We start from the raw sequence: 23,317 nt of genomic DNA on the forward strand, positions 1-23,317 counted from the left end.
TGTGTGTGTGTGTGTGTGTGTGTGTGTGTGTGTGTGTGTGTGTTTGCAGCACATTCTGCGCAGATGGGCATGATTGAAACCACGCGAGGATTACTCCCAGGGGCTGGTGAGAAAAATGTATGTATAGATAGAGCGACTGAAATATTAAGACAACAGACAGCTAGATGGCAGTCCCATTACAGAAGAGAGACAGATATACAGGAAGTTAACAGACATAACAGGACAGAATGGAAGAGTGAAACAACACTTTTTGAGAAGCTTATACAGTCTCAGTATTTTTTTTTTATTTCAACATGACATGTTAGGAAAATATACTTAATACAATAATAAAATAAAAACATGAAATATTTAGTTCCCGTGTTGCAGAAGTCTACACAAATGAAAAACAAATGCCCTTGTATGACTTTTTTTCTTCTGTGGAACTGTGAAGAAAATGTGTTTATTGTACAAACCAGGGTTATTATAGTAAACAAAATCAGAAGCTAAAATTGGAGCCATAAGGAAAAAAACAACATTTCTGTATATATACAGTGGCATGCAAAAGTTTGGGAACCCCTTGCAGAATCTGTGAAAATGTGAATAATTTTAACAAAATAAGAGCGATCATATAAAAAATGCATGTTATTTTTTATCTAGTACTGTGCTGAGTAAGATATTTTACATAAAAGATGTTTACATTTAGTCCACAAGAAAAAAATAGCTGAAATTATTCAAATAACCCTATTCAAGAGTTTGGGAACCCTTGGTTCTTAATACTGTGTGTGGTTACCTGGATGATCCACGGTTGTTTTTTTGTTTTGTGATGGTTGTTCATGAGTCCCTTGTTTGTTCTGAACAGTTAAACTGAGCCCTGTTCTTCAGAAAAATCCAGCTCCTGGAGATTCCTCAGTTTTCCAGCATCTTTTGCATATTTAAACCCTTTCCAGCAGTGACCGTATGATTTTGAGATCCATCTTTTCAGACTGAGGAACAAATGAGGGACTCAAACACAACTATTAAAAAAGGTTCAAACATTCACTGATGCTCCAGAAGGAAACACGATGCATTAAGAGCCTTTTAAGAAAACCTTTGAACAGGATGAAGATGTCCAAATTGTTCTTATTTTGTTGAAATATCATTTTTTTCCATTTAGTACTGCCCTTTGGAAGCAACAGAAGATACTTGCATGTTTCCCGGAAGACAAATTAAGTACAATTTACCTTGATCTTCAAAGTCAAAAAGTTTTCACCTGTACTAAATAAAAAAATAACATGCATTTTGTATGATCTCTCTTATTTTGTTAAAATTATTCACATTTTCACAGATTCTGCAAGGGGTTCCCAAACTTTCGCATGACTCTGTATGTATGTATGTATACAGATGTATTATATATATATATAATATATATATATATATAAATAATTTTACAAATATAATTGTAAAATATTAAATAATTATGTATATATATATCATTTACTGATGTAATTTCATATCAAAATCAGTCATAAGTTCACTAAATTGAAAGAGTACAAAAACCAAATTTGTTGTATACGTAAAATGAGAGAATTGATGAAGTATCTGATTATTTTTTAAAGCCACTATAACTAAACATAATTTCTGTGTATGTATATCAGGAGGCAGTCAAAGGTTGCCCCGGACGGTTGGCTTTGCCATCGCAGAGGAGCTGATTTTTACTGGCGGGCGTGTCGGGGGTGAACGAGCTGCAGAGTTGGGGCTGGTCAACCGCTCCATGCCACAGAACCAGACGGGAGACGCAGCCCACAAAGAGGCTCTTAGTCTCGCACGAGAGATCCTGCCTCAGGTGAGTCTGTAGGACATTTCCATCCACATTTACTTCTTCATGCAGTCTCAGACACTTTCTTGCCTTTGCTACTGTCTCACTGAATTATACTCTCTTCTGTTGTGAGCACACTCCAAAACTATGGGTACACTCTGATAGTGTCCTGTGAAGTGGGCTCCAAAGGGTACTCGCACATCTCAGATTGTCAGGAGTGTATATGCTCAGGCCAAAGGGCACTGCACACTGCACAGGGAACAACTGTACATCAGTATAGACAGGGAAATTTACCCATCAGTCATTGCACACCACGACATTGTGACTGTTACAATACCATTATCATGAACAGTTAAGAAAAATTGGTTTATTCTAATATGTGAACCTGGACCACAAAACCAGTCGTAAGGGTCCATTTTTTTAAATTAAGATTTATACATCATCTGAAAGTTTTCTAATAAGCTTTCCATAGATGTATGGTTTGTTAGGATAGGACAATATTTGGCCGAGATAAAATCTTTTAGAAAATCTGGAATCTGAAGGTGCAAAAAAAAAATCAAACTATTGAGAAAATCGTCTTTAAATTTGTCCAAATGAAGTTCTTAGCCATGCATATTACTAATCAAAAATTAAGTTTTGATATATTTACGGCAGGAAATTTACAAAATATCTTCATGGAACATGATCTTTACTTAATATCCTAATGATTTTGGCATAAAAGAAAAATCTATAATTTTGACCCATACAATGTATTTTTGGCATACAAATATATAATACAAATATATATAAAAAAATAAGTAGTAGTAGAAAAAAAACAAAACTTTTTTTCTATTTGAATGTATTTCAAATGTAATTTTATTTCTGTGACCGCAGTCACAGAAGAGCAGCATTTATTTGAAATATAAATCTTTTGTAACATTATAAATGCCTTAATGGTCATTTTTGGTTAATTTAATGCTACCTTGCTAAAAAATGGTAGATTTGTCTATATATACAGTATATATCATTTATTTATAATCATTTTTATATATATAATTTTGTGAAGTAAACATCTACAGATGGTGTATATGGACCCTGTTTATGTGTGTGGTTAATTTTGCAGGGTTTTTCATTATTTGATAAGTGTAGCTTAGAGATATTATTTTTATGCATCTATGATTATGTGTACACTTATGTTTGTATGTTTCTGTGGTTATGAAATTGTTTGCATACTAGTTCAGCTATAGCCACAGGCATTTCATTGTGTACTTGTGCTTTAATCTCATTTGCGTCATGTGACACTGTACTGTCACATGGGTGCGTCGCGCATCATGATTCAAGACAACAGGCTGGCCATGAATATGTATACTCTCAAGACAGATCTGGCTCAAATGTGCCATTACAGTCTTCCCTCAGGCCCCACTAGTGTCCAGAGCACACATTTAACGCGATAAACAACGTAAATGGTACAAAAGACACGTGCGTAATCAAGTGCATGACCTTGCAATTCATTGCCTTTGGAGCGAACCTGAAAATATGTGTCATATCGTCGTCATTATATGACTTGGCATGTGGATTTGTGGAACTGGAATGTTCTGTACTGTACAAAATTATTGCGTGACAATGAGAACATCCTGCTTTTCTGGTTTTCCCCATGATTGACAAGTCATTATATTAGATTAAAATGAAGATGTCCTATTTCGGTCAGTGTGGGAACGTCATTCAGACACGTCAGGCCACAATAACGCTTGTCTGCACTTCTGCCCACCTGACTTAACTGTATCATGATTATGTGACTGTGCCTTAGACAGATACAGTGCAGATTTTACAGTTGCAGTGAAAGATAATAAACAGTGGCCTGTATTATAGGCAGACTTACACTACCGTTTAAGAAATTAATACTTCTATTCAGCAAGGATGCATTTAATTGATTGACCATAAAGATCTTTGCATTGATACAAATTATTTATGTTTCAAATAAATGCTCTTATTTTGAACTTTCTGTTCCTCAGAGAATCCTGATTCACAAATGTATCACAAATCAGCATATTAGAATGATTTCTGAAGGATCATGTGACACTGAAGACTGGAGTAATGATGCTGAAAATTCAGCTTTGTCATCACGGGAATAAATTACATTTTAAAATCTACAAAACAAACAAACAAAATCCTGTAGGGGTTTTTTTTATTAAAAAAACAATTTTTCATAATGTTTAGTGAAATTATTTGGTAGTCTGAGGGGGGCGCAACCAAAAAAGTTTGAGAACCACTGGTCTAAAGTTAACAGACAGTGTTTAAAAAGTGCAGTCCACGTGTGTTTATTACAGTGACTGTGAATTACCTGAAGTAGTGTGGTAAAGCAACAGATTTGTTTTTATAGGCCTGGCCTACAGAAAAGAACATTTATGTTTAATCTATCTAACAGTGTGTTGGTCACACTATACGATGATTTATATCTTGTCTTTATTGAATAATACAGAACATAAAGAGCTTTAAAAAAAGTGCATATTCAATCGCAATTAGATTATTTTCCAAAATCGTTCAGCCCTAGCCACCACACACAGACGTGTCAAGGAATTTGGCTACAGTTGTCGTATTCCTCTTGTTAAGTCACTCCTGAACCACAGACAACGTCAGAGGCGTCTTACCTGGGCTAAGGAGAAGAAGAACTGGACTGTTGCCCAGTGGTCCAAAGTCCTCTTTTCAGATGAGAGCAAGTTTTGTATTTCATTTGGAAACCAAGGTCCTAGAGTCTGGAGGAAGGGTGGAGAAGCTCATAGCCCAAGTTGCTTGAAGTCCAGTGTTAAGTTTCCACAGTCTGTGATGATTTGGGGTGCAATGTCATCTGCTGGTGTTGGTCCATTGTGTTTTTTGAAAACCAGTGTCACTGCACCTGTTTACCAAGAAATTTTGGAGCACTTCATGCTTCCTTCTGCTGACCAGCTTTTTGAAGATGCTGATTTCATTTTCCAGCAGGATTTGGCACCTGCCCGCACTGCCAAAAGCTCCAAAAGTTGGTTAAATGACCATGGTGTTGGTGTGCTTGACTGGTCAGCAAACTCACCAGACCTGAATTGTATTGTCAAGAGGAAAATGAGAAACAAGATACCAAAAAATGCAGATGAGCTGAAGGCCACTGTCAAAGAAACCTGGGCTTCCATACCACCTCAGCAGTGCCACAAACTGATCACCTCCATGCCACGCCGAATTGAGGCAGTAATTAAAGCAAAAGGAGCCCCTACCAAGTATTGAGTACATGTACAGTAAATGAACATACTTTCCAGAAGGCCAACAATTCACTAAAAATGTTTTTTTTATTGGTCTTATGAAGTATTCTAATTTGTTGAGATAGTGAATTGGTGGGTTTTTGTTAAATGTGAGCCAAAATCATTACAATTAAAATAACCAAAGACTTAAACTACTTCAGTCTGTGTGCATTGAATTTATTTAATACACGAGTTTCACAATTTGAGTTGAATTACTGAAATAAATGAACTTTTCCACGACATTCTAATTTATTGAGATGCACTCTTGTCATAAATTAATCTATTACTGTTCCTACATCATTTTTAACAACAAACAGTGGTAAAATATATATTTAGGAGTCTTAGACCTTTCCAAAGATACATAGTTTGCCATGATTAGATTAGGATTTAATCATCATATATTGAAGTAAACTTAGTGACAGTTAAGGGGTTAAAAATTAAATAAAAGCATTCTAGAAATAAAAAGCAAACAGAAAAATAAAGTACAATTTTGAGCTAGGATATTCTTCAAATTTTAAGGATACTTTAATTTGAAAAAAATACTTTAAAATGAATGTATTAATAAAGATTAACAGCAGACCGAAGCAGCAGGGGTTTTACATTCTTTATTCCCCAAACATAATTTGCATAACTGTGAATCTGAGCAGCAGTATGACACTAGTTTACTCTTGTTTTGCTGCTCAATCCACATTCTGAGTGAGGAAGAGAACAGTAGTGTGGCACAGAACCGAAATCTGTCATGGAGGGCCACATACATGCCTAGGGTCTCCACGCTCGGCCTGCAGAGTTCAGTGAACTCATTTGGTCCATTTATACACCATTTAACGCCAATATTTGTTAATGTCGAAGCTGAATCCAAAAACGGACATTGTTGTGATGTATTTCAGGTGTATAAACCTGGCCTAATTTGCCAAACAAAATTTGAATTACAGTACAGATTATAACAAATAATTATATTTCATGCCATCTGCAAGAACAGCTGCATGCCACAATAAGATTTTCTGGAACAAAGCACATTTCCTGGAGCACCTATCTCATCATAAAACATGGCCCAGTTACGAACAGAAAACCAAATCCATGCTGCAAAAAAAGAAGCATACACATCCAGGGAATTGAAACATTTATATACAAAAAAAAGCTTCGTTAGATCACTGGAACAAATGGAGTATAATTTTTTTTAATTGCAACTTCAAACAAGACAAGCTGAACCTGCTGTTTAACAGCTTCATTGGCGTTAAATTAAATCAAACTTAAAGATCAATGCAAGCATGTTTCGCAAAAAGGCAAATCCAATGAATTTTGGCAAATCACCAGCGCGCCAAAGATGCCACGATCAGAACAAAAATCTTCCTCTTGACTTTTTTTTACAAGGTGCTTGTACCTTTTTTTACAAGGTTTATGAGGCAACAATCCATTTATTGACATATTCCTGCAAAGGCAAAAGCTTTGATTTTAATCATCTCCACCAGTTTCATTTGCTTCTGAAGAGCTCCGGGTTCTTGAGGAATCTTTCGTCTGAGCTTACATGATGTTCAGTCCACTTAGTACTATTTTTGGAAACAAACTCAAATCTGGATCATAATACTTTGCGTGCAACACCACACCATAAACATTGTCATCTGCCACCGTTTTTATACAGTCTATAAAAATAGATTTCATCCCTAAAGCTCTCATGTGTGTTGACAAGCGGTTGTCTCACATTTGTACACACAGATCACACTTTTTTTTTTCCTCTCTCACACATGCAGTTTAACATTCCACACTGAACGTTACTAAAGAGTTAATGTATTTCTATGTAACACAACTGTATCTGTTGTGTCTTTATATTAATGCATTTTATGCCCAACAGGACAGAAATGTGTCAAATAAATGAAATTTCCTAAGGAGCTGCATCCAAAATCTGAATATGCATACGTAGCAATCTGATGCACATGCTCTTAATACACACATGCACAAACATATAAACTCTCACATACGTCCCACGTTTTAACATAAACACTCTCTGAGCTGCTGCCCGTCTAAATAAACATTTCCTCAGATCACGGAGACTTATTTCTTATGTCAAATAAATAACGGATTCCGTCGTGAGCAGCAGAGCGTCATTGTCATACGGATGGGCACGAGTGAACACATACACATACAAAAAGCTTCCAGTTTTTTGTGGTGTCCTATCCAGAGACCACTGATCTTGTCATGGAACGTTTTTCTCTGGAAAACAAAGAGAAATATGGAATTTAAAAAAAATTTACAAATGAAAAGAAACCGTTCTGTCATTTCAAAACCGTTTGACTTTGGTTCTTCTGTGGACATGTACCTCTATGCGCGTGTATTTTGGGCGGTCCTGTGTATCCTGTGCGCGCTTTGTGGTGATGCAAACTGTCAAGGATGCTTTCAGCCAATCGCAGCACGTCGCTGTGGGTTTTGGGATGTGACCTCATGGCCTCTAGCTGCTGCAGTCCTCCCTCCTCCAGTAACATGCTGCAGTACCGGCCCGCTGCATTCATGAAGGCAGAAAGGGAAAATAAAATGAAGAACACAGAAAGTCTCTGGGCTTTGGAGCGTTGGGTTTATGGTGCTGATCTCACCATTTTTGCTGCAGACGTGCTGCATGGCCCATGCGGCCCACAGCTGGACTCCTGGGGTCTGGAAGCACTCCAGTAAAGGGAAGAAAGGGTTGAACGACCTGAAAAAGGCACAGAGAGATGTACACTAAACACTTGATCTCTTTACAATACTATAAATCAATTTCATTCTAGTGCATAGTAGAAGAGAGCTTGAAAGGGGTCTGCACAAGCATTAAACTGAAGCCTGAACCCAACGAGTCTCCTAGAAGCAACTATTATTATTATTTTTTTTTTATGGAAATAAAGCTGAAATAAAACACTAATATTAGATGAAAAACGTAAATGAAAATTAGAAATGTTGCCTTGGCAAAAAAACTAAAATAACTGTAACAACAGAATAAATAAAATAAAAATAAATAGAAATAGAATTAAAGTAAAACATAAAAAAGGGAAAAGGCACATATAATTACAAATTAATTTTAAGAAACTAAAATTAAATTAGGAAATGAAAACTGACCATAATTATTGTCATTATTGACATTATTGTCCTTAATTCAAATATTAATAAATACTGTAATAGTATATTTAAAATACAAAAACAACACTGCTCAACACAGCCAGTGCTGTCAATGTTTGTTAATAACTTCATTTAGGATAAGCAAGCGTCTTGTTGTTACCTTGTTGCCATTTTTGTATTATTAATGGACATTTTATGCATTTTACAAATTTAACATCATATATTAAATGTTTATTGATAAAAATCTGTACCTTAAATTGTATTTAGACATTTAGTCACACAGCAACAGATTTTTTTGTACATTTAAGTACAAATTTTGCATGACATAAAATAAATAGAAAAATAATATTGCATTATTCAATTCATTCCTGTGGTTCAAGTAACATTTACTTAATGTTGTCTTTCACTGACTTTTCACTGAAAACAAAAATATCATATTTATCTTCTAATATATTCTTAGACATTTTTTTTTAAATAAATTTCAAGCCCAACACAAGCTTGAGGATATAAGAGCCATATGAAATCCATTTTACTTTTAATTCTGTGTTTTCAGTTTTAATTTTTTAGGATGCCATTTTAATGGTTTAAATAAATAAAAAAAATCTAATCAACTGAATTCAAAACTTTAATAATGGATTAAAATTTCAACAGTAATAGTGCTCTATAAAAACATGACCAAAACCTTGCTCGACCTGAGACCAGACCTGGCAAACTCTGTTGTTGAGTAGCAGACCCCTTTAGTACTTGACACGGTCCATGCTTCACATTCAGTGAAGCATGTTTTTCATGATGTGGTTTTGTCATTTCTCACCTGTATGCTACCATCTCACATTCCGGCGATGGCCACTTCAGAATCGCTGAATGCTGCGAGAGATACATAATGATTAAACGATTTACTCAGGCCTCTGGTGCAATAATACCCAAACAAATACCCAATTTGTGCAAGCACGCACCAGTTGCTCTAGCAGTGTGGTCCTGAGTGACAGGTCGAGGGTCCACACCTTCTCGCCCCGTGAGGTGAGGTGGGCCAAGATGCCTGCGGCAAAATAACTGACCTCCACCTCTGGACTGTGTGGAAAATGTGATACATTTTTTGTTCACAAATTCTTTGAGGAGTATAAAGTTCAACAGAACAGCATTTATTTGAAATAGAATTTTTAAGGAAAGTCTTTGTCAGTTTTAGTCAATTTAATGAACCCTTGCTGAATACAAGTTTTAATTTCTTAAAAATAAATCGTGAAAATAAATAGTGATTATGCAATTTTATATATATATATATATATATAAAATTATTTATGTGCTACAATAAAAATGCTAAAATTAAAGCTAATTAAAATAACGTATTTTAAAGTTTTTGAATCCCACATTCTCAATGTGAACTTTTGACCCCCCCCACTGTTTCTTACCAGTAAACCCAAGATCTTCTGTTGAATGGACGACTCTGATGGAAAGGACTGGAAAAACAGATATTTTCAGATGAGAACTTTAAGGCAGGTTTTTAACAAAGTACAGTTATGTTCTTCCAAAAATTCTATAAAAAGGTTTGAAGTGTTTACCTCGAGTACTTTGATGAAGAGCTCTAGTCCCTGGTTCTCTATGAAGTGTCTGCAGGTGGTAGGAGATTCATCTGTGAGGTTCCACAGAGCACTGAGTGTGAACTTCAACGTGGCGTCCACGATACCCTGACACGTTTTCTGACGCACAATGTGCAGGAGTTGCTGAGTTGATGTGAAGAGTGTGAGAGAGATAAGAATCACTATTCCTCCCATTCAAGCGTTACAAATGTAAAATAAAATAAACTTACCTTTACGATAAAAAGCTCAGCTCCTAATTGTGCAGTTTGCTCAGTGGACAACTATTAAAGAAACACACACAAAGAGTTGAGTTAGTTTTTTTTTTTTCTTTTCCCATAACCTATTTAAGTCAACTGTTTGGTTATGAACATTCTTTCTCTTCTAACTTCAAGTTGTTCCAAACCTGTATGAGTTTGTTTCCTTGAGTTTGGAACAACTTGAGGGTGAGTAAATGACAGAATTTTCATTTTTGGGTGAACTGTCCTTTTAAGCGCAGCCTGCTGGGATGTCACAATCGTGTTGCACTGTGGTATATGGAGCTGCCTGAAGTGTACAAACGAGTCGACTCACTCGAGGTCGAGGGTCTGTCCATATAAACTTCCCTTATCCACTTGACGAAGTGGAATGCATTTCAGAATGGTGACTGGATTCCCCCGAGGGGAAGTGCTGGCTGACGTGACACTGGGAGAATCTGTCACTCAGCATTTCATGATGCATCACCGCGATAGAATGTTCTGAATCTGTTCTGGAAGCCTCCAGGCTTCCATGTTTATTCTCTACGGTTAAACCTGTTCTCAAGTGCCGACTGCACCTGCTCACCTTGGCAGCAAGGATGGAGATAATAGCCACAGCCATCCTCTGCATGTTCTGATCCTCGTGGTTACACAGCCACTGCATGACCAGCTTGGCAGCTTCAAACCTGAACAAACATCATATTTGATCCACATAAACTGGTGTGACGTTTAAATCCGTCAACAAGACAACACACTACCAGTTTGAACCAAAAGCATTTATCTGATAACCTTTTCATCTAAAATGTTATTGCATTTTAGAAATGTTGTAAACAGTCATGAGTAGGTGTGTAGACTTTGTGTATTTGCACAACAGAACTGCTGAATTCTACATTCTGATTGGCTGATACACTTGCCAAGGGTGACAACTGTCTGTAATCACACAGTTTCAAGTTAACAGTCTACATACTTATTCTTTCGACATACTTAACAATACTTATATTCAGCAAGGATGCATTAAATTGATCAAAAGTGACTATAATATTACAATTAATGTTAGAATCTTAAAAACAATTAGCAGCACAACAAAACCGGCATATTAGAATGATTTCTGAAGGATCATGTGACACTGAAGACTGAAGTAATGATGCTGAATAAATTACTTTTTAAAATATATTCTAATATTACTGTTTTTACAGTAGTATTGCTGTTTTTATCAAATGAATGCAGCCTTGGTAAGCACTTGCACTAAGCACTAAGACACTTTGAAAAACATTTAAAAACTCATAATAACCTCTAACTTTTGAATATGGTAGTTTCAAAAAGCAACAGTCAAACACAACAAAAGACCAACAGATATGATACTGCTCTTGCAAAACAGATGAAAATAACATGCACATTTAGATTTCTCTTTCTAAATTACTTTAATATGTATTGATATTACCTCAGGTATTATTAGCAGCTTGACAAAAACTGATTATAGTGATTATCATCACATTTTTAAGCAGAAAATGAAAAGTGTTACCTGTTGAAGAGAACCTCCTGCAAGATTCGATCACTGCATAGAGACAGCAAGCAGTTCTTCTGCAGCTGGGGGGGGGGAACAGAACAACTGTTCAAAGGGAAATCATAGTTGGCACCTGTAAAATCTTTTCCTCATTCTTGAAATGATGTATCATCATGGGGAAATGAATGGTCGTGTAAAATTAGAATGTTGAATGTTCTCAGGAAGAACAAATGCTTATTGTGTGAAACGGAGTATGTGAGCCGAGAGGAGCGGCAACAATTTCTCCTGCGCACCCCAAGCATTCTATAATCACTCCGCTCCGGGTTTAGCATTTCCCACTCCTCGCTCCACTGATCAGAAACGCCGCTCCATGACGAAATTTGTGGCTAAAGTATTTCTATACGTCTGTTCAGAACTTCTATTAAAGGAGACATATTATGCCCCTTTTTACAATATGTAATATAAGTCTCTGGTGTCCCCAGAATGTGTCTGAAGTTTCAGCTCAAAATACCCCACAGATCTTTTATTATATAATTTTGAAAATGCCTATTTTGAGTGGAAGCAGAAACACGCTGTTTTTCTTGCCTGTCCCTTTAAATGCAAATGAGCTGCTGCTCCCCGCCCCCTTTTCCAGAATAGAGCTGTGCCATTACAGCTCGTACCTGCTAAAAACATCTGTTTTGTTTCTGATTATCATGTTTATCGTGCTGAAATCATGCGTTTTAAACCATATTAGTTTAAACTTCTCAAATATGGTTTTCTGAGTGCACACGCACAGAAAGCGGCTGTCACAGCATGCGAGTACTAAACTAAGTTCTCATTCACACACAAGTTTACGTTAAAAACACACATGAGTTACAAAAAGTTAAGGGGCGGTAATATTATAATGAGATCTCTTTGAAACGTCACTAGGGGAGCGAAATCAGACGCGCTCGTTTTCTCAGACGCTTGCAGAGAAAGGCTTAGCAAAACAAAGTTACTGGGTTAATCTTTTTCACGTTTCCTTGGTTGGCAGAGGCACCGTGGACCTGATTATAGCACTTAAAACCTAGAAAAGTCAGATTTTCATGATACGTCACCTTTAAATGAAAAATAAATACACTATACTAGAAGAATAGTTTTAACGTGGTTTATTGGAACTCTACAATTAGCCCAAGTCTATATTAAATGGCTGTTTAACTGACTTGTCTGTGCAGCGTCTCTCTACTATGGCGAAGCTGAGGGTTGTAGTTACTTCAGAAACAAAGAATATGCTGTAGCTTTTCCGCTTTTAAGCTGATAAATCACAGGAAAAGCGTTGACAATTTTCAGCACTCCTGAATGTTTCTATGTGCACGCAATCTGTACGTTATGAGCGAGCTTGTGTGTTGTGCACGTGTGCAGCAATGGAGCAGCACATTCATTTAGAGTGGAGATTAACTACCTGTACCATAAACTGTTTTAAAACATGATTTCACCCAATCAGTATTGAGTATCCACATGCTACAAACAAACATGCCTGAGATATAACCTCCTGCTATCTATCTGTCAATGATGTTTAAAGTGTGAATTCTTGATAACCACGCCAAGTCAAAAACCACGCCGCTCCAGTCACATACTTTGGTGTGAAAAGTCTACTTCCTGTACAAGTGTTGACACAATCATGCTGCCAAGTGAAAGTGACCCGACTACTTAATACATTCATCATACCATACAATCTAATTTATGAATCCGCTGAGGGAAACAATTTGAGCCGAATAATATTGAAATATTCAAAATATACTAGTGGCGATTTTGCTTGTGATGTAAAAGCAACATAGTAAATACTGCAGTGATATTAATCTGTTTTTCCTAAATGCCTTTAAAGTAGTGTCATGTTACGATGCTTAATTCAGTAGTAAAAAGAGCATTTGAGTCAGTGTTATTTTAATATTATTTATATAATATTATAGTATATTAATATTTTGAATTAGCGTTCATTTATATATTTTCAGGTTTCGTTTTAATTAAAGTTTGAAAATTTTACTATTTATTTTTTAGCTTTAAATTTAATTTATTTTTTAAATGTATTTTTATTTCAGTTTTAGTAATTTCTACATTTCAACATTTCTAATGTTTTTTTCCCCCATCTAATATTTAATCAAAAATGATTTTTAATTTATTGTTTTAACAATAACACTCTTTTGAATAGGTAAGGTTGATTTATTCCCATGGATATGTGCAAACTGGCCATTTCAATAAATGAATTCAGTACTAAAAAAAGAATTCAATTTTTTAAATCCGAATATAAACATAGCTATATAAATAATATAGAGTATAAAACATTGATATATTCACATATAGTATAAAATACAAATACTGCTCTTTATTATGAAGCATAAATATATTCATGCATAGTAAATTAAATGAGTAAATGTTAATTCTTCCTTGTGTTCATTTAGTGAAATGCATGTTTTGCTTATTATAAACTAGATTTATAGTGCATATAACATTTTGCATTAAGCATTTAGAGGATTAGAGGACAAAATTAGAGGAACTATCCTTTTATTTTATTTGATCCCAACTTTAAGCCATCTCACAGAAAATACATTTAACATTCTCAGCTATAATTTTATTTCAGCTACGATGGGCTTTCTACATCACATTTTTTACCTGATGGTTTAGTCTTGTTTCTACGTACCTGCTGGAAACTGCTTCACCGCTTATTAATATTAAATTAAGATAAATATTTAAAAGCTTGATTCTTTTCATCTTTGAAAATAAATTAAGGCAAATTACTAATGTCATTTTACAGTTAAACTATAAAATTTATTAAATATTCAATTTTACAGAATAATAGTATTAACAAATTATATTAAAATTTGTATTAAATATCATCAAAAATATTCATATTATTATTATATTGAATGGGTCAAAAACTGGGGGAATGTGGTCTATGAAAACACAAATTCATAGAAAGATGTTTGATTATCTTTTTTTATGAGTATAACCAATTTGTCCCAATTTAATTAGCCCTTTTTTCTAATATCATGCAGTCTGCAGACCCTCATGTCAAGATCAGCAAGTCTATGAAAATATCAGATAATTTGACATTTTTATGAAAAGACAAGCATGGCTTAGGTTGTAAAATGTCATGTGGTGCAACTCCCTAAAAACTTCATGATATTAATAAATTAATAATTCATGTCATTTGCACAAAAAAATATATATTTAAAAGATATAAATGTAATTTTTAATTGAAGGTCACATCACATGACATTGTTAGAGACATTAAATTATTTATGCCTTTGTTTCTTGAATGACACAAAAAGGGAGTCACCTCGGTGACCTCAGCATTAAAACAGATGGAGAGCTGACCTGACTGAGCACAGCCAGCAGTTGAGCGGTGGTCATCTCCAGCCTCTTGAGCTGGTGCATGGTGAGGTAGCGTAGCCTGCTTCTCAAGCCCAGGAGCGGGGTCAGGTTAGTCACTGAGGTGTTGGAGATATCCAGACTCTCCAAGCGAGGCAGCGTGCACACATCCACCAAGCCCGAGTCGTAGAAGTCGACACTGGACACACTGAGTGCACGCAACCCCTTCATGGCACTGAAACAGCGACAGCTGGGCTCCTCCAGAGAAGACATGGTCAGGCCGTTCAGGACGAGCCGCTGCAGACTCTCCTGCAAGGTTTTACTGGATGATAAACCTCGAAGGATGTCGGCAATGGTGAGGTCAGCGTTGACCCGTGAAGCATCTAGCTCCACGAGGCGGTGCAGGCAGAGGGCACGGTGGAAGGCCTCGGCGGAGATTCGGGCGGTGCGGATGCAGGCGTGACGCAACCGGAACTGCTGGCAGCTTCGGAAGATTCCCACTGTGCTGTCATTCAACAGGCCTGTAAGAGAATCATTATGTTTTGAATATAGATTCATTAATTTCGTCTGAGCCGACATACAGCATAGTTAAAATTCCAGCTCGAGGTCCTTTGCAGAACCTATTCCCCTTTCTCCGCCCCATGCTCTTCTGTCTGATCTGCACTGTCCTATCCAATAAAGGCCAAAGATATAACTTTAATTAAAAAAAAAGTTAGTTTCATTTAATTAAACTCACTATGACAGGGCCTGATTTACCCCAAAATGTTTACACTCTTGCTCATGTTCTTTTCCATACAATGAAAGTGAATAGGGATTCAGAATCAAAATTAGAGATTGCAAATAAATGTTACTGTGAACTAAAACTAAAATTAATGTATAAAAAAAACCAACGTATTTTTTATTATGTGAAATAGAACTGATACAAAATAACCTATAAATATTAGATAAACTAAAATAATATACAGTATATAAAAAATGAGGAAAACTTGAAATTAGAAATATTGCCTTGGCAATCATTCAAGTACTAAACTTACTAAAAGTGAAATAAATATTAAAGTTCAGGTTCAAAAAAAAAAAAAAAAAAGACAAAAGCACAAAATTACTAAAACAAACTAAAATTCTGGAAATAAACTGACAAATATATTAATAAAAAGCTCATTCAAAATTAATAAATAACAATATTTAATAAATAATACTGATTTAAGGGAGGCTCATTTTAATAAATAATGGGTTTATAGTACTTTAATTTGAAAGTATATATATATATATATATAATATTATTATTATTAAATGTAATCATTACACTGAATTGGAACCAGAATAATTTCATTTTGGTCTGTTCCTTACACAAAGCTTCAGAAGATTCAGATTTAGCAAATGTGTCATATGAACTACTTTTATGCTGTTTATTCTACTTTTTCAAGGATAATGTTAAATAAATTATAGTGTAACTTTAATTCTTAATGAATTATTCCTTAAACTTCAATTGTCAAGGTTGTCTTGTTTTACTGATAAACATTTCAAATGATTTTTTTCTGTCCTCTTGATGATACAATTGTTTTTTAAAGGGATAGTTCACCCAAAAATGAAAATGCTGTCATCATTTACTCACCCTCATATTCTTCCAAACCATATGTCTGTTTTTTATAAATATATATTTTTTTATACAAACATTCTTTAAATGATCTTCTTTTGTGATCCACAGAAGAACGTCCTACAAGTCTGGAGTGACATGAAGGTGAGTAAATGAGTCTTTATTTTTGGATGAACTATCAGAAATATCGAACACACAATCATTGTTCCATGTGCAGGAATGTCATCTTAAGTTTGTGAGACATTCCTTGAAATACAGGACGGCTCGCTCTTACCTTCAGTGGCCATCTTGCAGAGCAGTTGGTCGGCCAGCTCCTGCGGGAAGACCAGCGGCTCACGGAAGGAGAGCGAGCCGTCATCACGCATCTCACAGAAGAGCTCCAGCCTGGAGCTCACCAGAGTCATGCACAGATCAGTCAGAGACGGCGGGGATGCCTCGTCCTGCAACAACAACATCAAATCAGACACACCCTCGTGATCTCAGCCCTCATATGCCTCTCTTATCCTAGGCTACTGGTTTGAGAGGTTTTCTTTAATTCGAATGGCTATGAACAACTCTTTGATGTGTCAGATTGTACGTAATGACTAAGCTGGTGGTTTTACTTTTACAGACAGCTGAGTGGACAACCAGACTCTTAACTGGATAATAGAGCCTTTCATATCAACTACGGGGCCACAAGGGAGTGCCAGGGACATGTGGAAAAGATTAGTGAAAAACAGTGTCATATTTAAATAAATAAATATTTAAATTAAATAACATAATATATATATATTGTGGTTATGATTTAAGAATTAGTCCCCACAACATATTTACATATTTTGTCCCTTCGTTTTAGTTAAATCCTGACCTTGTTGTACTAATTTGTTCCCTCATTTTAATTAAATCAAAAACCAGTGGAACAAATCAATACACACCAAGCACGATAACTATAAAGATAACGATAAAGATATAGTTCTAAAAATCTTTCTCAATATTAAAGAATAGCAGAGTCCACACCACAACTATAATGATGAAGACAAAGAGGAACGATATCGTTGGAATCCCTTTCAAAACGATTTTTCTCCAGCTGATGAACGATAAAAAATTGAGAGCCAATCAGAATCCATCCTGCTGTAACGAGCTCAAGAATTTAAAGCGGCAGACGCACGTGCGCTTAGAATAAACAGACGATATCGTTCGCTGGTGTGGACGCTAATATCGTTATCTTTATAGTTATCGTTCTTGGTGTGAACGGGGCTTTAGCCATGATTTACTAAATGAAGGAACAAATTAAGTCATAGGAACAAATTCTTAATTCGCGGCCACGATTGAACTAAAACGAGGGAATGGAATAATAAAAAGGAGGAACAAATTCAATATTGCAAAATACAGTACAAGTATTTTTTATTCTTATTTTGCAAATGCAGTTTTTGGCTACTACCGTATTGACCCGAATATAAGACGATGTTTTTTTCTTGGAAATACATCTGAAAAAACGCGGTCGTCTTATATTCAGGGTCTAGACTTTGACATGTCAACAATACACCCACAACAATAGGTGGCGCTAAATACGCATAAAACGAGTGTGCCATGAAATATGTAATGTAATGCGTGTTGTAAAGATCGCGAGTAAAAAATAAAAGAAAATGAGTCGTGACTGTCACGTTAGCCTGATGGGACCAAACTCCCTTTGTGATTTTAAAACGTAAGACAGTACCCAGATTTAAAGACTACAGTAAGATTTAACTTCTACTGTTAATAAGATTTTGGTAGGCTACTATTAGATGGATAGCCTAAATGTCCTAATTCAGATGGGCTACCTGGTTTTTAAAAAAATTTTTTATGGTATATCAAAAAGTATATATTTTTAATGTGATTGTTGGTACATTTTACCAGTTTTTACCATACTTTCAAAACTAAAATTAAAATAGGAAAAATATGCAATATGAAAATAATTGAAGACTAAATGTGTAGAAAAAACAAGATTTGGTTATTAAAAAGCCTTTTTTCCAAAAGGTACATCTGTCGTCTTATAATCAGGGTCGTCTTATATTCGGGCCAATACAGTAATAAGATCATTTATAGTTATTATATTTGAGAAAGCAAGAGATTTCTTTCTAAGTTACATGTTATTTTTCAATAATTTAATGTATATGTAGTATTTGAAGTACATTTCATACCCATAAATGCTATTTTATACTTTTCTGAGATATGAAAGTAAACTAAAAATACATCTGGTCGTGAACTACATTACAAAAAGACCCAATACAGAATAGCACACTACTTTTAATATATCTGACACATAAAGATGATGGTTTTCAGTGGCCACGATAAATATGTTTTTGTCCATGTTCAGGACGACGTAAATAAAGTTACATTTAAATAAATACAATATCTATTAAAATAAACCGTTAAAATACATTTAACAGTACAATACTATAGCAGGCGGAGAAAAAAAAAAGTAACTTAAAAGTTACTAAATTGGTATAGTATATATCGGCAGCAACACAGTATTATATTATCATGTTTAAGTATTAGGATAGGGGTCCCTCGCATTAAGATGATCATGTTCTGTGGTCCGTGGGAAACAATATCGAAAAGCATGTAGTCTACAAACTGACAGCTGGAGGAAGTGTTGGTTTGGCTTAAGGACCCAATGGTTCAAGATCATGGCTCACCAACCCTTGAAGGTTTGAACCTAGCGTTACAACCTTGCGATCAGCGCAATAAAGAACTAAGAAAACAGCGTATAAAGACTCCTTAGACAGTCAGTCATCCCTAATGAACACAGTTTATGACCACCAACATGCTACCACAAACAGCTTGATTTAGAGTACTTCACCATCTGAAGAACGAGATGAACGAGCTGGTGAGCTGCACACGTCTTCTACATACAGTAGTGTGACATGTAAAGCCTTACCATGGTCTCAAAGAGGTGGAGCAGAACGGCCTCAAAACGAAAGAAACGCTCGTATTCTGCGGATAATGGCCGGTGGTGTCGAGGCGGAGATCAAATACAATCCGACTGAAATGCGCTTAGCTTCTTAGCCTGTTAGTTAGCCTTCACGCGTCGGTCTTCAAACATTTGCGGATCCTACTTGTTGGTGATTAAAAGTACACGGGCCGCTGTCAGTCCACTGTAGCTTCTGTTCCTCGTCTGCATTGTAGTTTAAGGGGTCGTATGTGCTCCGACCACAACGTGCTGTCAGTCACTCTGACGGGGTTTTATATCGCGAGGAAAGCGCAGCGACGTGTTGACAAGTAAACAAGGCCGTCGCACGGGAAACGGATCTGCATCAGAGGGGGCGGGGCTGTGGGAGAAACGAACCTTTTCGAAGCTTCGAATCAATTGAATCAATTGCTTCGCAAAATGATTCACTGATTCGAAGCGCTCGAAACACCACACGCCGGGGACGCCTGCTGGTCAAACTTGTGTTGGCGCTGCCATTGACATCCATAGTATTTTTTTCCCTACTATGGAAGTCAATGGCAACACCAACTGTTTGATTGCCAGCAATCTTCAAAATGTCTTCTGTTGTGTTCAACATGAGAAAGCAACACATACAGGTTTGGAACGACATGAGGGTGAGTAGAGGATGACAGAATTTTCATTTTTGGGTGAACTATCCCTTTAACACAAAAACATCCACACACAAAAAAAAAAAGAAAGATGGGCGGGGCCTACTACGGAAGCCCGTCGGTGACTTTGAGCGAAGCAGGAAGTGATCTCCGGTTTCTGTGCGTGTGTAATGTGAACACGTTGTTCTGTAACTGTTTTATAATTGTGCATATTTGATAGCACGTGTCTAAATTCAGCTAAACGCATCTCGGTGCTTTGAACGGATGCTTTTATTATTCTTTTTAAAATTCATTTCGCTGCGCGTTTTTGCACAACTAATCAGTGACCAAGGTCAAAAGGTGCGGACGCGAGACCTTCAGCCGGTCAGTGCAAGTGAAACATCCACACACACAAAAAAAAGAAAGATGGGCGGGGCCTACTACGGAAGCCCGTCGGTGACTTTGAGCGAAGCAGGAAGTGATCTCCGGTTTCTGTGCGTGTGTAATGTGAACACGTTGTTCTGTAACTGTTTTATAATTGTGCATATTTGATAGCACGTGTCTAAATTCAGCTAAACGCATCTCGGTGCTTTGAACGGATGCTTTTATTATTCTTTTTAAAATTCATTTCGCTGCGCGTTTTTGCACAACTAATCAGTGACCAAGGTCAAAAGGTGCGGACGCGAGACCTTCAGCCGGTCAGTGCAAGTGATCGGAAATCTGTGACCACATGGCCGGGTTGATTAACTTTGAGGACGAACGGGAGGTGAAGCAGTTTCTGGAGAATTTAGGAGTGGAGTACAGTTATCAGTGTTACCGGGAGAAAGACCCTGAAGGTCAGTTGAGCGCTGTCCCTCTCGCGCGGGTGCTGAACGGCTTCATCTGATCCCATTCTTCTGTGTTTCTGGGGTTTGGTAGGGTGTCAGAGGCTGGCAGATTATTTGGAGGGTGTGAAGAAGAACTATGAGTCCACAGCTCAGGTTCTCAAGCACAACTGCGAGGGGAATGGCCATGGAGAGAGCTGCTATAAGCTCGGCGCTTACCATGTCACCGGCAAAGGTAAAGCCAGTATGTATTAGTAGAATTTAGAATAATGCAAATCTTAAAAGCTTGTTCCCAATGTCACAATCCTAGTAATCATTTTTAGAATTCTAATTACATAATTGTCTTTCATTATTAATATAATTCATATTGGACTGCATAATTGATTGATGTGCACGCTCACACAGTTACTATCCACACACACACACACACTCAATATTTAATAAATACTTATTATTACTTAATTAACATGCAAGTGTATTAATATCTAAAAGCTTGTTTTTTCCACTGCCAATAAATAAAAACCCTAGAAATTGTATGATTGACTTAATCCTAATGGGATCTAAGAACTTTCTATTTCTTTATTCTTACTTCTTAGAATTTCAGATGATGCAGGTTTGATAAAAATAGGATTTAGTCCAAAATGTAGACATTCAATTATTATTCCTTTATGATTTTTAACAAAAGAAATCTGTAGTCAGTTGAATTGCTAGGATTTCAACTTGTCTACATATGTTTTATTCATATTACTTTCATTTTAATTGTAATATAAATCACATTTTGGACTGTTAAAAATATTCTTTTTTATTTATGTATTTTATCTGTCTACTACAGTAGACATTCTGAAAATTAAATTAAATTTAAAAGTCTAAAATGTTGTGTTTTTTTTAATCAAAATATGTAGGAAATGACAATAACAAATATGAATGTATAATAAAAATATACATTTAATGTTATATATATAATGTATTACTATATTGTATTTTTATTAAATGTTGTTATGGATGATATATTCAAATATAAGAACAAAATTCATATGTATGCAATGAAAAAGGACAGATAATTTGCTACGTATTTGCTAATTCAAAAATCATAAAGAATTTTTTAATAATTAGAAATAAAAGTTATATATTTAAATAATAATTCATATTCCAAAATTAAACTCCATATAGATTATAGCTGGACTTTAGAGTATTTGTATTCCAAATATATATTAATAAATATTTGTAAATGTATTATATGTTAAAAATAAATATATTGTTATTATTTTATGTTTCAACAACTGACTGCTTCTTTTGACATCAGGTGGTGTGACGGAGTGTTTAAAGACGGCATACTCCTGTTTTATGAAGGCATGTAACAGCAAAGGGAAGAAGTCTGTGGACGCTTGTCACAACATAGCTCTGCTTGCCCATGATGGGCGAGCCATGGAGGGGGGAGCTGATGCGAAGGTGGCTCGGCAGTACTACGAGAAGGCTTGCGAGGGAGGCTTCGCCCCCAGCTGTTTCAACCTGAGCGCTCTTTTAATCCAGGGACCTCCAGGGCTGGACAAAAACATGCCTCTGGCTCTAAAGTACGCCCTGCGAGCCTGCGAGCTGGGACACGTATGGGGCTGTGCTAATGCCAGTCGCATGTACAAACTGGGTGATGGGACTGATAAGGATGATCAGAAAGCTGAGGAGCTGAAGAACAGGGCCAGAGAACTCCACGGACAGCAGAAAGAACGCCAACTGAAATTTGGGGAGTGAGATCATGTGCCATAGCAATGACAGTTTATTTGGCCTTCCTTTTTTGATATCACTTATATAAACGCATAAATTATTTGAATAAATTAGTTCTTTACCACTTTTCTGTCATAGCTGTGATTCATGTCTGAGAGTGATGGTGTTAATATAAGCTAATATTTACAAAAACCGTTGCCACTAGATAACAGACTGTTAAGTTTAGCATAGATCTTAGAGAATAATGAAGCGACTCTACAGTTTTCTAGTGGTCTGAATTGGAATTGAACCCTTGTAAATCAATAGCTTTTATTTATTTGACCAGGTGCTGTGCGTAAAATGGTCACTAGATGGAAGCATACTCCAGCTAAACGTCTCTTACTATGGTAACAGTTGCAATGAACATTCATGAACATTTGTTATGAGACAGACTTGAATATTTTGATGTTTCAAAATGTCCACTTCAATCCTTTGAATTTACTAAACATAAATGGCATAATGCAAATCAATGTCTTTGAATTCTTTAAACTTTCACTTTAATTTTTTTAGTTTGGCCCTCAATGCATCCGTTTAATAGTAACATGTATGATAGATAGATGGATCGATTTTTTTATGTGCTTTTCATATAAGTACAAACATGTCCATAACGCCAGATGGTCTGATGATGACCTCCATGACCCGGTGTGAAGAGGTCAGCAGTGTTGGGGAAAGTTACTTTTAAAAGTAATGCATTACGATATTGCGTTACTCCATGAAAAAGTAACTAATTACGTTACTTACTTTTTATGGAAAGTAATGCGTTACGTTACTTTTGCGTTACTTTTTAAATCTGGACAGGGCTTGCTTGTTTGTTTTTAAAAATAAAAAAAGTTATATTTTTGTCAAATATAAAAAAAGCCTTT

General features: G+C 36.0%; 2 protein-coding genes and 1 pseudogene across 4 annotated transcripts; 2 read left to right on the top strand and 1 right to left on the bottom strand.

Annotated features, from left to right (window-relative positions):
* Positions 1 to 2,122, top strand: part of LOC107597855 (enoyl-CoA hydratase domain-containing protein 2, mitochondrial-like) — a 9,883-nt pseudogene extending 7,761 nt beyond the window's left edge.
* Positions 2,123 to 7,180: 5,058 nt separating this feature from the next.
* zyg11 (zyg-11 family member, cell cycle regulator) lies at positions 7,181 to 19,324 on the bottom strand (the record flags this gene model as incomplete). The annotated part of the gene is made up of 14 exons (XM_016289049.1): positions 7,181 to 7,227; positions 7,334 to 7,513; positions 7,605 to 7,702; positions 8,912 to 8,964; positions 9,054 to 9,168; positions 9,481 to 9,554; positions 9,657 to 9,818; positions 9,905 to 9,955; positions 10,494 to 10,593; positions 11,430 to 11,544; positions 13,010 to 13,031; positions 14,748 to 15,262; positions 16,610 to 16,775; positions 19,235 to 19,324. Coding segments are annotated over 14 exons (1,758 nt in total), but the record flags the coding sequence as incomplete, so codon positions are not given.
* Positions 19,325 to 20,184: 860 nt separating this feature from the next.
* On the top strand, positions 20,185 to 22,938 carry coa7 (cytochrome c oxidase assembly factor 7). Of its 3 annotated transcripts, none has more exons than XM_016289057.1 (4): positions 20,185 to 20,266; positions 20,581 to 20,708; positions 20,791 to 20,931; positions 22,000 to 22,938. In XM_016289057.1, the coding sequence occupies exons 2-4, from the start codon at positions 20,603 to 20,605 to the stop codon at positions 22,440 to 22,442; spliced, it is 690 nt and encodes a 229-aa protein (XP_016144543.1). In that variant the 5' UTR covers positions 20,185 to 20,266; positions 20,581 to 20,602; the 3' UTR covers positions 22,443 to 22,938. The 3 variants fall into 3 exon arrangements, with proteins under 3 accessions (XP_016144543.1, XP_016144542.1, XP_016144541.1); XM_016289056.1 differs by having other exon boundaries at positions 20,186 to 20,232; positions 20,547 to 20,708; XM_016289055.1 differs by lacking the exon at positions 20,185 to 20,266 and having other exon boundaries at positions 20,331 to 20,708.
* Positions 22,939 to 23,317: the final 379 nt, after the last annotated feature.

This window comes from Sinocyclocheilus grahami, unplaced genomic scaffold (genome assembly GCF_001515645.1).
Source record: "Sinocyclocheilus grahami isolate Dianchi unplaced genomic scaffold, SAMN03320097.WGS_v1.1 scaffold239.1, whole genome shotgun sequence".
Lineage (NCBI taxonomy): Eukaryota > Metazoa > Chordata > Actinopteri > Cypriniformes > Cyprinidae > Sinocyclocheilus > Sinocyclocheilus grahami.